Genomic DNA, 17,436 nt, shown 5'->3' on the forward strand with positions numbered 1-17,436 from the left:
TGTTTAATAACATTTTTTGAAGGACAAGTAGCAGCAGTTGATGGCAAGGATATTGTATGAAACCATCCTTCATAAATCCCATTCTAGCCTCCTTTACCAATACTTTCAGAATCTATCAGCAAATCCTCTTAACCCACACTTCATGCCACACTCCGGATTCTTTTACCCCTTAGACTAGAGTCTCCCAGCAGAGCTTCCTCTGGCTAATGAAAAATTAGTGGGTTTGTTGGCAGGCCTCCCAAATCAGCATCATTTTAGATCGGGGTCAGCAACCTTTCAGAAGTGGTGTGCCGAGTCTTCATTTATTCGCTCTAATTTAAGGTTTCGCGTGCCAGTAATACATTTTAACGTTTTTAGAAGGTCTCTTTCTGTAAGTCTATAATATATAGCTGAACTATTGTTGTTTGTAAAGTAAATAAGGTTTTTAAAATGTTTAAGAAGCTTCATTTAAAATTAAATTAAAATGCAGAGCCCCCCGGACCAGTGGCCAGGACTCAGGCAGTGAGAATTAAACTGAAAATCAGCTCATGTGCTGCCTTTGGCATGCGTGCCACAGGTTGCCTACCCCGGCTTTAGATGTTGCTCCAACAAAGAACAAGTTCCCCAATCAACTCCAGGAGGAGGCAATGTCATCCAGTCATCTCACATTCAATATAGTCTTCCTATTTGCAGTCCCTCATGCAAGGACTTGTGGAGAGTCCTGAGTACACTGTTCCACTTGCTGCCCATGCAGATTTGTGGGCATGTACATCAGGCATTTTAACCCAAACGGAGGTACCACATTAGTACTGCTAAGAACACCCCAAAATTAACTCATTTAAATATGGTTAGGCAGTATAGTACGTGTTGATGTGCAAAATCTTTTCAGCCATGATTTACACACATTGTGTTGCAATGGGATGAACATGAAAGTGTCACATCCTAGTTACAGAAACACTTTTTTGTATTATAGACCGAGCCTAAAGCTATTTCTGGAAGTAAAAAAATTAACTTGAATATTAAAGATAAAACTCAATTTTTACCTCTCTGTTGAAAGTATATGTATTAACTTTAATAAAAATTCACTGAACATCTGAGGACAAGTTGAAGAAAGGTGCACTTGTAATCGAGTAAGAAATTCTTGCATAGCTTGTGTAGCTGTTGGCCCAACCTGAAAAGAGATTTCAAAAGTTGTTTATGCTACAAGGAAGCTTGTGTTTAAAGTACATCTACTGTAAAATGTTTTATGGGAAAAGCATTATGTCAACTAAACTTGCATTCCTGAATAAATTTCTGTGGAATTTCCATTGGATGGATATGAGTTAACTTTTCTTATTTGCATTCTACCACCAGTGATGGGTCGTAACACCACAAAAATTCAGTTCTTGGTTAACAAACAACTGTTTTGAGGGGAACAATCTATCTTTTACAGGAAATTTCTGATCTTTAATGAGTAATTTAGCTTATCCAACACCAACCCTCTTAATCTGATTTTCACATAGAAACATATACATTAGAAGTAGTCAGCAAATAAATATGTACTATAGGCAGGTTAAAAAATATCAATCTTAATTTTCATAGTTCTTAACTTGATACATACTTAACTACGTAATCTTAAAATGGTTCATTAACAGTTCTCCTAACCAATTCGATTTCAGTTAATAGGGTTTACTTGCATTATTTTACTGTATCTGAAAACAAAATTGTTACTAGGAAATCCCTCACATGGACTATCAAATCACTGGTATACTTTGTAGAGTTTGATTCTACCATAATCCTCCAGAATAGCTTGGAAAAGAAAAAACATATCCATGAGTTATGCTATTAAATAAAGAAACTAACAGCATGAACAAAGGAAAGGTTACTTACCTTACGAATAACTTGAGAAGAAAGCATTTACACCTGACTTTCCAGAGTTTAAGTATAATTAGAAAGGCCAAAAAAGAATAGGAAGAGCAACTAGCACACACAGACACAAAAACTAAGAGTCAATTTTTTTAAGTATATCAGAAGCAAGAAGCCTGCCAAAGAATTAGTGGGGCTACTGGATGATCGAGGTGTTAAAGGAGCACTCAAAAAAGACAAGGCCATTGCAGAAAACAAATTGTTTGCATGGGTTTTCGCTGCAGAAGATGTGAAGGAGATTCCCACACCTGAGCCATTCTTTTTAGGTGACAAATCTGAGGAACTGTCCCAAAGTGAGGTGTTAACAGGAAGTTTTGGAACAAACTGATAAAATTAAATAGTAATAAGTCACCAGGACCAGATAGTATTCTCCCAAGAGTTCTGAAGGAACTAAAATATGAAACTGCAAAAATACTAACTGTGGTATGTAACCTTTCGCTTCAATCAGCCTCTGCACCAGATGAAGGATAGCTAATATAACACCGTTTTTTTAAAAAGGCTCCAGAGGCAATCCTGGCAATTACAGGCAGTACCAGACAAATTGGTTGAAACTATAGTAAAGAAAGGAATTATCAGACACATCAATCAACACGATATGTTGGAGAAGAATCAGTGCAGTTCTTGTGAAGGGAAACCATGACTCAGCAATCTGCTAGAATTCTATGAAAAATCAATGACCATGTGGATATGGGTGACCCAGTGGATATAGTATACTTGGACTTAAAAAAAAAACAAAAAAAAAACCACAAAAAAAACACACCCCTTTGACAAGGTCCCTCACAAAAGGGTCTTAAGCAAAGAAAGCAGGCACAGGATAAGAGGGAAGGTCCACACACGGATCAGTAACTGGTTAAAACATACGTAAAAGGGAAGAAATAAATGGTCAATTTTCACAGTGAAAGAGGTAAATACTGAGGTCCCCCAAGGATCTGTACCAGGACCTGTGCTATTCAATTTATTCAGAAAGGATCTGGAAACAGAGATAAATAGTGAGGTGGCAAAGTTTGCAGATGATACAAAATTACTCAAGATAAAAACGCTGACTGTGAAGCGTTAAAAAGGGACCTCACAAAACTGTCTCACTGGGCAAGCAAATGGCAGATGAAATTCAATGTTGACACATACAAAATAATGCACATTGGAAAATGTACATCTAAAATGATGGGATCTAAATTATGGAGAGAAAACTAAAACAATCCAGATTTCTGCTATGGGAATGTTCTTCAGTAGGGCTACAAATGTGGACTGAGTTCTAGCGGAATGTGCTACTACTCAGCAAGAAGGCTGATCCCCCATATTTTCATAGCATGTCAAGATCCAACCCCACTTCGCCTTAATGTGAAAACTGCCTGGTTCTTCATACCATCTGTAACTGATAGAAATAGCCTGAGAGAGACTTGGAATGGTTTAGTCTTGTCCAGATAGAACGCAGAGACCTTTCAGACATCCAGTGGATGAAGGCTTGATTTTTCTCTGAAGAAATGAGGTTTTGGATAGAAAACTTGTAGGTGAATCTCCTGGTTAATATTATGCTCCAGGAGACCTTTGGAAATGAGGATGGGAATGTAGCATACCCTTGTCTTTGTAGAAGGTGATGGATACTGCATCAGTCCAGCTTCCCCATTCTCCTTCCTAAGGTGATGGCAATTAGGAACAAAATGTTCAGGGAGAGTTGGACGAGGGAGAAGGCTGCCATTGTTTTGAAGGTTTTCCATAAGGCATTTAAAACAAGGCTGGGGGGCCAGGTGTCAAAGAGAGAACAAGTTCTAAGAAATCTAATTGCTGTAGGATAGGCAAAGACTGAAGCCTTGAATGGGTGAGTGAAAGGCTGTGATGACAGCCAGATGTACTCTAATAGGTAGTAGTCCAAGATCTTGGAAAGCAGAACTTCCAAGGTTTGAAAAGAAAGGAAGAACACCAGAATTGGAAGCATTTCCATTTTTGGAGACAAGTCTTGTGAGTAGTGGACTTTCCACCGGATAAGAAAACTGACTGAAATCTATCTGCAATGGCCAGCTTCATGCCTGAGAGTGATTTAGGAGCCATGCTCTCAGATTCAGGAAGGAGGGATTAGAATGGATGATGGTCCCTGATTTCTGTGTCAGTCGGTCCCTTGCGAGAGGCAATCTAAGATGCATTAACTCCGAGACCGTCTCGGTCAAACAGGTGCTATGAGCATAGCTCTTGCTCCTTCCCAGCACAGCCTGAAAAGGGTCTTAAGGATTAACAGAACAGATGGAAAAGCATAAAGAAGAATATTGGGCCTTGGTGTTATCAGGCATTCCCCTGAGAATTGTGGCTTTAGCCTCCCTTGGAGCAGAACAGGCAACATTTCATGTTGTTTGGGGTGGCCAAGAAGTTTACCCTGGCACCCTAGGGGTATATACTCATGCATCCCTATATACCCTCATTTAGAGCACTTGGCACTGCTCTGCTCAGGCAAGGGCTGGCAGACACAACTTTGCAGTCTCTGATCGAGACTGCACAAGCACACATATTGCCGGGGCGGCTCTAGGCACCAGCAGAGCAAGCAGCTGCTTGGGCCAGCCCATTTGCAGGGGCGGCAGCTGGCAGGGATCCCACCTGGGAGCTGAGAACCAATAGGAGGCCCTTTGAGCTGTAGTTCCTTGGTTAGCTCCCTGCCTATAGAACCAGCCCTGGAGCAGGGAAAGAACTACATTTCCCAGCATTCTCTTGCCCGCTATCAACAGGAAAGGGAGGGGGAGGGAGTATGGTAGCTAAAACCTCATGCTGCAGCTTGCTGCGAATGGAGAGCTCACTGCTAGAGCGGGGTTGCACTGTGAATGGGGAACGAGTGTGCCCAAGGAGTAGAAGGCTTTGGCCCAGATATCCCCTTGAGAAGACATCCCCAGACTGGATTAGGGATACTGGTGTGACCTCATCTTGCATACCCCCAAAAGTGGAATTGGGTGGACTAAATGGACAGTGCCCCTCTCTATCTGAAGCCTAGCAAGGGAGGTATGTGGATCCCACTAGAATTTAAAATGAAAAGTAAGGGAGGAGAGGCTCTGGAACTGGGCAGTTTTAGATACAGTACCAGGCACATAGGAGGATTTCCACTTCTGAACCATGGAAGCAGAAATTGACTTTTCTTTTCCAGATTTAACTAATATTCAGAAAGGGAATCTAGCACCTGCTTTCCAGATTTGAACACCTCAAAATTCAGGAGTGCTCAGGTTCAATTTGGGCAGCTGTTACTTCATTTCTCCCAAATCAAATATACTGATCCACTGTAATTTGCTGTAGAAAAAGTAGGATAAAATTGAGCAAGAAATGCTTTCCAGTGGTTTTTAGGACTGGAATTGATATTTTCAACAGCCATTGCTTTTTTTTTTTTAATTTTATTTGTTTAAAAGGAAGACAGTGATATTGCATTGACAAATTCCTCATAGAAACAAAGAGTGGAACAAAAGAATAATAAAGGCACCTCAACTTTTCCTCATTTATGAAGGACAGTCTTATAATATGCATCCAGATATCCTCCAATCACACAAGCTGAAAATTGTTCCACTTTACTGCAGTTCTGTAACCATATAGGAACCAATCCTGTCTGTGTTCGGTGCACATCCAAAATTCCTGCTGAATGACCCGCCCTGGGAGCAAGTTACCAGTGACCCAGGGCTGGGGTGGAAGGAGAGTGTAGGTGGGGGTGGGGGAGAAGAGCCTGGGGGCAGGGGAATGGCAGGGGGGGCGGGGAAGGCAGCCAAATTTTTTTTTGCTTGAAGCAGCAAAAAACCTAAAGCCAGCCCTGCATACAGCCTATGGTAGAGCACTCATCGGGACATATACTTGAACAAAAACAATTACACACAAAAAATGACCACAATCATCTAAAACCACACAAGTGATGATGGTGCAAGCCATGGACATGAGGTTGTATAACACTAGGTAAAATAATTAACTAGAATTCTGAGTTACTTCTGTTTTTGTAATTAGCAGCATTACCTGTTGACTGTGTTGATTTGTTCCATGAGGATTAGTGCCTGAAAGAAATTTCACTAAAACATGAATGAGGTTGGGATCTGACACCAACAGTTGGGCAGTACTTTCCTGAGCTCCAATGGCACTGCTTGAACCAGCTAAAAACAAAAACATAAAAACAGAATTTGAACTGCAAGTACTAACAAAATTAATAAAATTTATACTTGGTACACACGATGCATTATTCATTACACATTATTCAAAATGGCGTAAACTACTATACATTATTTACCATTCACTGAGGTTCTGACTATACCATTTTCCCACCACCAAATCTAACAGACCCCCAACTGGATAGTTCCCTCTGAGATGCGTGCCTGGGTGGCCACGCACAAGAGAATGAAGGGCCACCCACCTAAATTAGTGGAGCCACACAGATGTGGCTCCATTAATTAGGTGCCTGGACCCTAGAGAAGACACATATATAAGGTGATGTTGTGCCCTTGGGGTGAATAGGGAGTAGATGGGAGGGGGTAGTGGGGTGAGAACAGCGGGTGGGAGGAATTTGGGATGTGCATGGCTGCGGCGACCAGAGAAAGGAGGTGGATTTTACCCAGCTCCAGGGCTGCGACTGCTGGGGAGAGACGGCTCAACTTCTCAGAACCAGCTCAGATAATACTATTGATATTAAAATGTGAGTTCTGCGCTTTATTTGTAGAACAAAACATTTTTTGTTCTAATATAATATAATATATGTAGCGCTTTTATCCAAAGTGCTTTACTATAGTTAGCTAATGGTGCAAATAACATTTGGAAAGATCATTAAGTGGTCCACAGAGACACTCAGCAATTTTCAAGTGGTCCGTGAAAAAAAAAAGTTTGAAAACCACTGATCTAGTCTGCTCTCCTGTATAACACAGGCCATAGAACTTCCCCAAAATAATTCCTAGAGCACAACTTTTAGAAAAACATCCAGCCTTGATTTTAAAATGGTCAGTGACGAAGAATCCACTACAACCCTAGGTAAACTGTTCCAGTGGTTAAGCACTCTCATCATTAAATATGTACACCTTATTTCAAATCTGAAATTCTCTGGCTTCAACTTTCAGCTACTGGATGCATTTTACCTTTCTCTGCTAGACTGAAGAGCCCTTTATCCACTATTTGTTCCCCATATAGGTAGTTACAGACTAATCAAGTCATCTCTTATCTTTTTCTTTGTTAAACTAAATAAATTGAGCTCTTTGAGTCCTTAACTATAAAGCATGGTTTCTCATCTTTTAACCATTCTCGTGGATCTTCTCTGAATCCCCTCCAATTTATCAATAGTCTTCTTGAACTGGGGACACCAGAACTGGACACAGGATTCCGGCAGCAGTTGCACCAGTGTCAAATACAGAGGTAAAATAATTTTTCTAGTCCTACTCAAGAGTCCTCTGTTTATGCACCCAAAAATAGCATTAGCTTTTTTGACCACATCACACTGCGAGCTCATGTTCTCCTAATTATCCACCATGACCCCCCAATCTTTTTCAGAGTCACTGCTTCCCAGGATAGAGTCCCTCATCTGGAAAGTATGTCCTACACTCTTTGTTCCTAGATGTATATGCTTACATTTAGCTGTATTAAAATGCATAATGTTTATTTGCACCCAGTTTACCAAGCGATACAGACTGCTCTGTATCAGTGATTTGTCCTCTTCATCATTTACTACTCCCCTCCCAATTTGTGTGTCATCTACAAACTTAATCAGGGAGGATTTTATGTTTTCTTCCAGATCGTTGATAAAAATATTAAATAGCATAGGTCCAAGAACCAATCCATGTGAAACCCCAATGGAAACACACTCGCTTGATGACGAATCCCCGTTTACAATTTCACTGAGATCAGTTAGCCATTTTTTAATCCATTTAATGTGTGCCATGTTAAATTTGTATCATTCTAGTTTTTGAGTCAAAATGTCATGCAGTATCCAAACATCTTACAGAAGTCTAAGTATTTTACGTCAACACTTACCTTTATCAACCAAGCTTGTAATCTCATTTTAAAAAAAGATATTAAGTTAGTTTAACAGGATAAGGGTTCCACAAACCCATGCTAATAGGCATTAATTACAGTACTCTCTTTTAATTCTTCATTAATCAAGTTCCACACCAGTCACTCCACTCCACTCAATTTCTGAATTCGCCCGTAAAATATTCTTAAGATAGAAGCAAGTTCTAGTTTTGTGGAGACAATACAACTCTACCTCGATATAATGCTGCTCTCAGGAGCCAAAAAATCTTACCGCATTATAGGTGAAACCGTGTTATATCGAACTTGCTTTGATCCACTGGAGTGCGCAGCCCCAGCCCCCTGGAGCACTACTGTACCGTGTTCTATCCAGTCGCGTTATATTGGGGTAGACGTGTATGTTCAGAGAACTCTATTCTAACCTTTGATCTTCCTCAGCCCAGTCTTTTCTATTGTTTATTAAATGCACTCATTAAGCTCTCAGGCAAGGACTATGTATTCTATCTGCTCTTTACAGCACATTTTTGGAAACTACTATATATATTTCGAGATTTATCAGTAGGAACAAGCACCCCAAGTTTGGGGGTGAGTGTGATATGGAAATACAGGTAAAATTAGAATATATCAGATGATCCAAAATAAGGCTTAATGAATACATAGCAAACTTACTCACATGCCTTACATACGGTTAAGAAAACTCAACTACAACAGACTTGGGAAAGTGTGGAAGCCCTACTGGAATTGATACTTTTACTTACTTTCATCCAACTGCACTGGCCTGAATATCTATTTAGATAGACAGACTTCATCCCATAGATGAGGAAAAAATACTGAGAAAGTTTGCTTTCTTTGTATTTGAAAGTTTCCTTGGCATCTATCTTATCAAGAATAGCTTCTACCGTGGAAAGGTTGTAGATGAGCGAAAAAGGAAAAGTACTTACCAGTAATTCTGTCTCTCAGACTTCCTCTTCATTATACAATAGTTTCCTTACACTAACTAATAACTCTCCACCCGTCAGGAGGCAAAGTACTGTCAATCAAGATCAGTATTAAATCCTGACAACTTCTATCTCAACTGAAAAGCTTTCAAAGCAGTGAAATAAAAGTTATAATGTTGGAGAAGCCTGCCATGAAAAGAAATTCCTCTAGGAAAATGGAGGGAAACACCATGGAAGGAGAAGAGGAAAACAAAAATAAGAATTTTCTGTGAGTAGTTTTCCTTTGTCATAAATTGCTGGTCCACAACCTATTACAGATTTTTCATATTAAGTAGATACAGCAAACACATACTGAAAGAGATTATTAGAGGTGCAAAGAGCATATGCTTCACATTGATTTGCCAATATTGTTGAGTCCAATTAATTAAGCCAAGACTGAAGAAGAAAACTAAATGGGCTCAAAGAAAAAACAGGCTGAAGCAGCCTTCTCAACCTCAGAGGTAGGCAGCATCAGCCCCATGAAACAGCAAAGAAGGGATGTGCTGTAGTCCACATTTGACTATGCTAAAGGAAGGAAAGTCAGCCTTGCTTTGGTGGAAGATGAATCTGAAACAGCAGGATAGGTGCGCAAATTGTTGAAGAGGATCAAGCTAGGGAAAAATGGAGCCTCTGAAAAACAAATACGGTTTGCCAATCTAGGGCTTACCTTGGCAGCAACCAATACTATCATTCTGAAGAAGTTTAAGATTTTCTCTAACCACACACACATCCAAAATATTTAATTAAATGAAAAAAAACATTGATATTCTTCAAAAACATATTTATACTAAGCATAAAAAAGGCACATATTGTCCAAAATAAAGTTTAACACTGCAAATAAAAAAATACTATAATCTCTAAAAGACGGTTACTTACCTTTGTAACTGTTGTTCTTCGAGATGTGTTGCTCATATCCATTCCAGTTAGGTGTGTGCGCCGCGCGTGCACATTCGTCGGAAAACTTTTACCCTAGCAACTCGGTGGGCCGGCAGGTCGCCCCCTAGAGTGGCGCCATCATGGCGCTTGATATATATCCCTGCCGGCCCACCCGCTCCTCAGTTCCTTCTTGCCGGCTACTCCGACAGTGGGGAAGGAGGGCGGGTGTGGAATGGATATGAGCAACACATCTCGAAGAACAACAGTTACAAAGGTAAGTAACCGTCTTTTCTTCTTCGAGTGATTGCTCATATCCATTCCAGTTAGGTGAATCCCAAGCCTTATGTAGGCGGTGGGGTCGGAGTGAAATGTGGCAGAATGAAAACTGCTGAGCCAGAGGCTACAGCATCTCCTGACTGTTGAACCAGGGCATACTGCGAAGCAAAGGTATGGACCGAGGACCAATGGAGCTGCGCGACAGATCTCGTGGGTAGGAACACGAGCCAGCCAGGCGGCAGATGAAGCCTGAGCCCTGGTAAACTGCACGATGATGTGGCTTGGGGAAAATATGAGCCAAATCATAACAAGTTCGGAAGTCTGCCATCACCCGAGATGTGATCCTCTGAGAGGAAAACAAGCAAGCCCTCCCTTTGGCCCGCTACCGTGACAGAGCTGGGGCACCTTACGAAATGGTTCTGGCAGCGCAATATAAATGCGAGCACTCCACAGATGTCCAAGGAGTGCAATGGTTGTGCCCATTGCGTTGAGCTGTGGGTAACATGAAAGGCCGAAACCACCTTAGGGAGGAAAGCCGGGTGCAGTCATAACTGCACCTTGTCTTTGTGAAACCTAGTGTACGGCGGAACCCTCGTAAGAGCTCTGAGCTCGGAGACCCGTCTGGCCGATGTAACAGCTACGAGGAAAGTTTGTCGTCCAAGACGGGTATATCAGAGGGCCAGTCGTGAACGGCTCGACTGGGGGAGACATAAGTCTGATTAAAACTAGGTTGAGGTCCCAGGTTGGGGCTGGCGGCGCACCCGAGGGTGCAAGCTCTCCAAGCCCTTGAGGGATCTCGAACCCATAGAGCATGAGAACACGGAACGTCCACCTTAGCCTGGCTGGAAGGTAGAGATGGTTGCTGAGTGTATCCTCAGCGATGATACTGCCAGGACCTGCCGCTGAAGGCCAGAGGTAGGCCAAATAGAGGGGGTCGAGACCTCAGCAGGAGCAAGATCGAGCGTACTGCAGCTGTAGAAGAAATGCTTCCACCTGGCCCGGTACGTTGACCAGGTGGAAGGCTTCCTGTCACCCCGGCTCAGTTACGCAGCGGCCACACCGTGAGGCGAAGAGGCTGCAGGTCCGAGTGACGAAGCCTGTTGTTGCCCTGAGTGATGAGGTCTGGGTGGGGTGGCAGGGTAATTGGGTCTGTTATTGACAGGCCGAGCAACGTGGTATATCAGTGCTGCCTGGACCACTCTGGAGTGATCATGATGATGCGCGCTCTGCCCCTGCGGAGTTTGAGCAGGACCTAATGAACCAGTGGGAACAGTGGGAAGGCATAATGGAGTTGGCCTTTCCACGGCATCAGGAATGCGCCCAAGACCGATCCTGAGGAGAGACCTTGGAAGGAGCAGAACATCTGGCATTTTCTGCTCTCTCGGTGAGCGAACAGGTCTATGTGAGGAAACATCTCCGCTTCTGGACAGCAGAACGCCTCACATGGGGCAGAGTGATCACTCGTAAGACAGGAAAGACCTGCTGAGTCCAAGCGCCAAGACGTTCCGAACGCCTGGGAGAAGGGACGTCACCAGCTCCATCGAGTAGGCCATGCAAAAGTCCCGGAAATGGATGGCCTCCTGACAAAAAAGTGGGGGGGGGAGGACCATGTCCCTCCCTGGATACTTATGAAGCACATGGCCGCTGTGTTGGCTGTAAACACCGAGATACAACGGCCTCGCAGCTGCCGCTGGAACCCCTGGTACGCCAGGCGGACTACTCTCATTTTTGGGGCATTGAAGTGGAATGCCAGCTCCCGAGAAGACCAAAGGCCTTAAGCTCGGAGGTGACCGTGAGCACTTGAGCAGAGAGATGATGCGTCCGTCGTCAGGGGCAGTGAGGGCTGGGGCGGAGGAAACCGCCTCCCTGCCCACACCAGGGAGGGAGTTAGCCACCACTCTAGGGAGCCTAAGGTGCTCGAGGGAACGGTGACTACCATGACCATTGGCTCCCTGTCCGGGTGGTACGCCGAGGTGAGTCGGACTTGGAAAGGACGGAGGCGGAGCTTGGCATGTTTGGTTACCAACTTGCGGGCAACCATGGACCCAGGAGACTGAGACAAGTACGAGCCGAGGTCGTTGGGAAAGCCTGCAGACCTCAGATGATTGTTGCCATCGCCTAAAACCGCAGTTGTGATAAGCAGGCTCCGGCTAGGTAGGAGACCAAGATAGCTCCTAGGAAGTCCAACCTCTGCGTGGGAACCAGAGTGGATTGCTCTATAGTGATCATCAGGCCTCGACCTGTGAATAAGACCGTGACGATGCCCACGCGCTGAGTGGTTTGTGTCTCAGAGTCTCCTCGGATAAGCGAATCGTCCAGATACGGAAAAACGCATATCCGACATCAGCGAAGGTAGGCGGCGACTATGGCCGTAAACCAGAAGTACTGACAGTCAGCTAGAAGGCGGAGGTATCTCCTGTGCGGAGGGAAGATGGCGTAGCGAAAGTACGCGTCCTTCATATCCAGGACGGCATAGTAGCCCCCAGGAGGCAAGGATGGAATAATGGTTCCCAGGGATACCGTGCAGAACTTCAACCTTATCCTAAACCGGTTGAGTCCGTGCAGGACTAGGAAGGTCTGAGACCTGCGTTCGAGTGGGGAACTAGGGCATAACGGGAGTAAAACCCCTTGCCCCTTTCGTCCATCGGCGTCTGCACCTCTTGTACGAGGAATTGCTCGTGAGAGGGGTCCCTGAACGGGGACAGGGCTGGAATAAATTAGAGGTGGTATCTATGCTCCACCGTGCGCAGGATCTAGCGATCTGAAATTAACTAGGGCCACGCCAGGAGAAAGCGGGATTGGGATCCCGGTCTGTGACTGGTACACCGCCCTCAGGCGCACCTTGGAAGGTTCGTCTGCGACCGCCTTGGCCTCGCCGTTTGCCAAAGTCCTGTCTCTGGCTAGGCACAGAGTATGGCGGGTGGGGGCAGAAAGGCCTGCGTTTGGTCGCTGGCAAATGCATGCTGAGAGAGCGCATTAGGACCCTATCGTCCATTAGGCTTGGCAGCCTGGGGCTGTCTTTGCCGCGAAAGGCCTTTACCACAAAGGGTAAATCCTGAATGGCATACTGCAGCTCCGGCCGGAGGTTTAAAACCTGGAGCCATGAGATGCACCTCATGGCGACACCAAAGGCCAGAGTCCTGGCTGGAGAGTCTGCTGCATCGAACGAGGCCTGGAGGGATGCTCTGGGTACCTTTTTCTTTTCCCCCGTCCTCCAAGACGGCAGCGAACTCTTGGCCGGTTTCGGGGCTGGTGCCCGCTGGCCATCATATCAGAATCGTGGTCCTGAGCATAAGATCTGCGCATGTGGGATGACACGCATGCGTGTCCGGATGGCCATGGAGGTACTAAAAGAAGGCACAGGCAGAGTCTCTGACTCTATCGGACCTTGCCCAACTCGGCACGGGGAGCCGGCACCGGGATGCGTACCGGTACCTGGAACGAGATCCAGACCCGCAACCAGAATGGTGCCTGGAGGTCGACCGAGATCTCGAGGCTCGGGGAGAGGCTACAGGAGTCAAGGTACCTGTCGCGGTGCCGGGAGTCGGAACGGTGCCGATAGCGGGTCGGCGAATGGGATACCGACCGGTGCAGCGAGTGCGACTAGTACCGATGAGGAAAACAGCACCGGGACTGCAAGTGGTGTCGGGCGTGCCGACAGGATCTGGAGTGTCTGCGGGACCGTGATCATGAACGGTGCCGCTCTGCTGTGCTGACAGAGGATGGTCACATGAAGAGACTGTATTACCCGCACCGGCGGTGCCGGGGTCAGGCAGCATCGACTCTGTCATGGCAATGAGATCCCTCGCCGTTGGTAATGCCTCCAGCATGGAGGGAACAGCAGGCTCAACCACAGTGCATACTGGGGAGCTGTCAGGCACCGGATTCGAAGGCCCTCATGGGACCGGGATCGACGGTACCGAGGTCGTCAGAGCTTCGGTGGGCGTCGGTGCCGGGCGATCCGAGTTAGATGAGCTGTGTGGCTGCGGTGCCGTCGGCACGGAAGCAGCAGGAGCAATAAGCTCAACCACGGCGCGCGCCGGGGAGCCGTCAGGCACCGGATTCCACGGCCCTTGTGGGACTGGAATCGACGGTGCCGACGTTGTCGGTGCCTCAGAGGTGTCGGTGCCGGGCAATCCGACTTAGACGAGCTGGCTGCGGCGCCGTTGGCACGGAAGCAGCAGGAGCAGTAGCTCAACCACGGCGCGTGCCGGGGAGCCGTCAGGCACCGGATTCTACGGCCCTTGTGGGACGGGGATCGACGGTGCCGACGTCGTCGGTGCCGCAGCAGGTGTTGGTGCCAGGCGATCCGACTTAGACGAGCTCTCTGGCTGCGGTGCCGATGGCACGGAAGCAGCAGGAGCAGTAGCTCAACCACGGCGCGTGCTGGGGAGCCGTCAGGCACCGGATTCTACGGCCCTTGTGCGACCGGGATCGACGGTGCCGACGTCGTTGGTGCCTCAGCAGGTGTCGGTGCCGGGCGATCCGACTTAGACGAGCTCTCTGGCTGCGGTGCAGTCGGCACGGAAGCAGCAGGAGCAGTAAGCTCTACCACGGCGCGTGCCGGGGAGCTGTTAGGCACCGGATTCAATGGCCCTGGGGGACTGGAATCGACGGTGCCGATGACATCGGTGCCTCTGCAGGTGTCGGTGCCGGGCCATCCGACTTAGGCGAGCTTTCTGGCTGCGATGCAGGTGGCACGGAAGCAGCAGGAGCAGGGGGCTCTACCACGGCGTGTGCCGGGGAGCCGTCAGGCACCAGCAGGAATTGTAGGCTCTCTCAACCTCGGAGGAAGGGAGCGGTGCCGAGTCGACTTCGGTGCCGGCGACGGCCGGTGCCGAAAGGCCTTGGCAGTACCGGCGGAGTCCGGTGCCGAGGAGGCGCTTCTGCCAGCCGCTTGATCATCGCTCGGCGCCCAAGGTGGAGGGGTAAGTGAAAGTCCCGCTCCTTTTTGTTCTCGGCTTAAAAGCCTTGCAAATGGGGTACTTAGCTGTCAAGTGATTCCCTGAGGCACTTCAAACAGGAGTCGTGTGGATCTCCCTTCGGCATCGGCTTCTGGCAGGCCGAGCCCATTTTAAAACCCGGTGAGCCGTGCATGGGCTCCGGCACCGGGTTCATGGAAGGGGCTACTTCCTGAACCCCGCTAACAATTATCAATCTAACTATGTTAGCAGAGAAAAAATGTATAACTATACAAATATATATATAAAGGAATTATAACTGTATAACTATATACGAGAACTACGAGTAGCTAGGGAAGTGGAGGTCAGCTAAGCCGCGCTCCACTGTTCCAACGACCGACACGGGCGGTAAGAAGGAACTGAGGAGCGGGTGGGCCGGCAGGGATATATATCAAGCGCCATGATGGCGCCACTCTAGGGGGCGACCTGCCGGCCCACCGAGTTGCTAGGGTAAAAGTTTTCCGACGAATGTGCACGCGCGGCGCACACACCTAACTGGAATGGATATGAGCAATCACTCGAAGAAGAATAACTAGTTAAACTCCTGACTCTTGTAACTGCTGCAAGACATGATATATCATCAACTTTTTTCTTTTTAGTACATAACCTAAGGTGACCAGACAGCAAATGTGAAAAATTGGGACAAGGGGTGGGAGGTAATAGGAGTCTATATAAGAAAAAAAAAAACCCAAAATCGGGACATCCGATCACCCTAACATAACCTATTATGAAGTTTCAACTAATCCAATCTGAATGTGATAAAGACATACTCAACTGATGCTCAGCTGCCTGCACAATTTTTAGAAGTTCATCTGAATTCAGATGTTTTGTGTTGCATGATTTTATTTCTACTACTTTTCACCATTTTAATACAATGAACTGCAACAACCTCCTTTAAATGTAGATTCAGAGTAGTGTGACAAAGTTCCTCCTCTACCTTGGTGGGTCCTGCGCTTATTGGCGGATTTGTTCGCCTCAGAGATTCACCATGTGGGTCAGGAAATAGCCCAGAGACCTTCCCGTCTGGTAGAAGCCAGAGTCCAGGTCAATTTCTCCTGTGTCTGATGAGGAGTTGGGAGGTTTGGGGGGAACCCGGGCCCGCCCTCTACTCCAGGTTCCAGCCCAGGGCCCTGTGGACTGCAGCTGTCCAGAGTGCCTCCTAGTAAAGTTGTGAGACAGCCACAACTCCCTGGGCTACTTCCCCATGGCCTCCTCCCATCATCATCTTTATCCTCACCACAAGACCTTTCTCCTGGTGTCTGATAATGCTTGTACTCCTCAGTCCTCCAGCTACATTCCTTTTCACCCTCAGCTCCTAGTGCCTCTTGCTCCCAGCTCCTCACTATACTACAACTGAGGTGAGGTCCCTTTTAACTCAGGTATCCTGATTAGGCAGCCTGTCCTAATTGATTCTAGCAGTTTCTTCTTAATTGGCTCCAGGTGTCCTAATTAGTCTGCCTGCCTTAGCTGGTTCCAGCAAGTTCCTGCTTGTTCTGGAACTGCTCTTTTTACCTTACCCAGGGAAAAGGGATCTACTTAATCGGAGACTAATATATCTGCCTTCTAACACTCTCCTGTAGCCATCTGGCCTGATCCTGTCACAGTAGAAACTGGTCTCATCCATTTTAAATGCTAGAAGAGAATGAAACAGCTCAGGATTATGTACCCATTACCAAATCTCAGCCTCATTCTGTTCTGGGCTCAATTTATGACTTTTATATTTATAAGGCAACACTCATCTTCCTTGCTTTTTTTTTTGGTATTTTGTCCTAAATAATATATGGAGATATACCTATCTCATAGAACTGGAAGGAATCCTGAAAAGTCTGACTCCAGCCTTCTGCCTTCACTAGCAGGACCAAGTACTGATTTTACCCCAGATCCTTAAGTGGCCCCCTTGAGTATTGAACTCACAACCCTGAGTTTAACAGGCCAATGCTTAAACTACTGAGCTATCCTTTCCCCATTTGTTTTCCTCACTTTGTGGCTAATTATATCAAGCCAGATGTCCATGGAGAGTGACAGTAGTGTCAACCAATAACCTATCAAGTATCCCCAAAAACCTCATTCAATTATTTTTGTAAAGTCTGTGCCTCCTTATAGATTAAAACATAGCACAACAATATATTCTAAGGCCTGGTCTACACTACGCGTTTAAACCGAATTTAGCAGCATTAAACCATTTTAACCCTGCACCTGTCCACACAATGAGGCCCTTTATATTGATATAAATGGCTCTTTAAACCAATTTCTATACTCCTCCCCGACCACAGGAGTAGCGCTGAAATCGGTATTACCATATCGGATTAGGGTTAGTGTGGCCGCAAATCGACGGTATTGGCCTCCGGGCGGTATCCCACAGTGCACACTGTGACCACTCTGGACAGCAATCTCAGCTCGGATGCAGTGGCCAGATAAACAGGAAAAGCCCCACGAAATTTTGATTTTCATTTCCTGTTTGCCCAGCGTGGAGCTCTGATCAGCACGGGTGGCAATGCAGTCCCAAA

The 17,436-nt window shown here is 46.3% G+C and overlaps 1 protein-coding gene across 1 annotated transcript in view; it reads right to left on the bottom strand.

Annotated features, from left to right (window-relative positions):
* Nucleotides 1-17,436, bottom strand: part of BIRC6 (baculoviral IAP repeat containing 6) — a 349,123-nt gene that overhangs the window by 206,246 nt on the left and 125,441 nt on the right. The window contains 2 exon segments of the mRNA XM_050951314.1: nucleotides 1,023-1,150; nucleotides 5,851-5,984. Of these exon segments, the coding sequence (XP_050807271.1) occupies nucleotides 1,023-1,150; nucleotides 5,851-5,984 (262 nt within the window).

This window comes from Gopherus flavomarginatus, chromosome 4 (assembly GCF_025201925.1).
Source record: "Gopherus flavomarginatus isolate rGopFla2 chromosome 4, rGopFla2.mat.asm, whole genome shotgun sequence".
NCBI classification, from domain to species: domain Eukaryota; kingdom Metazoa; phylum Chordata; order Testudines; family Testudinidae; genus Gopherus; species Gopherus flavomarginatus.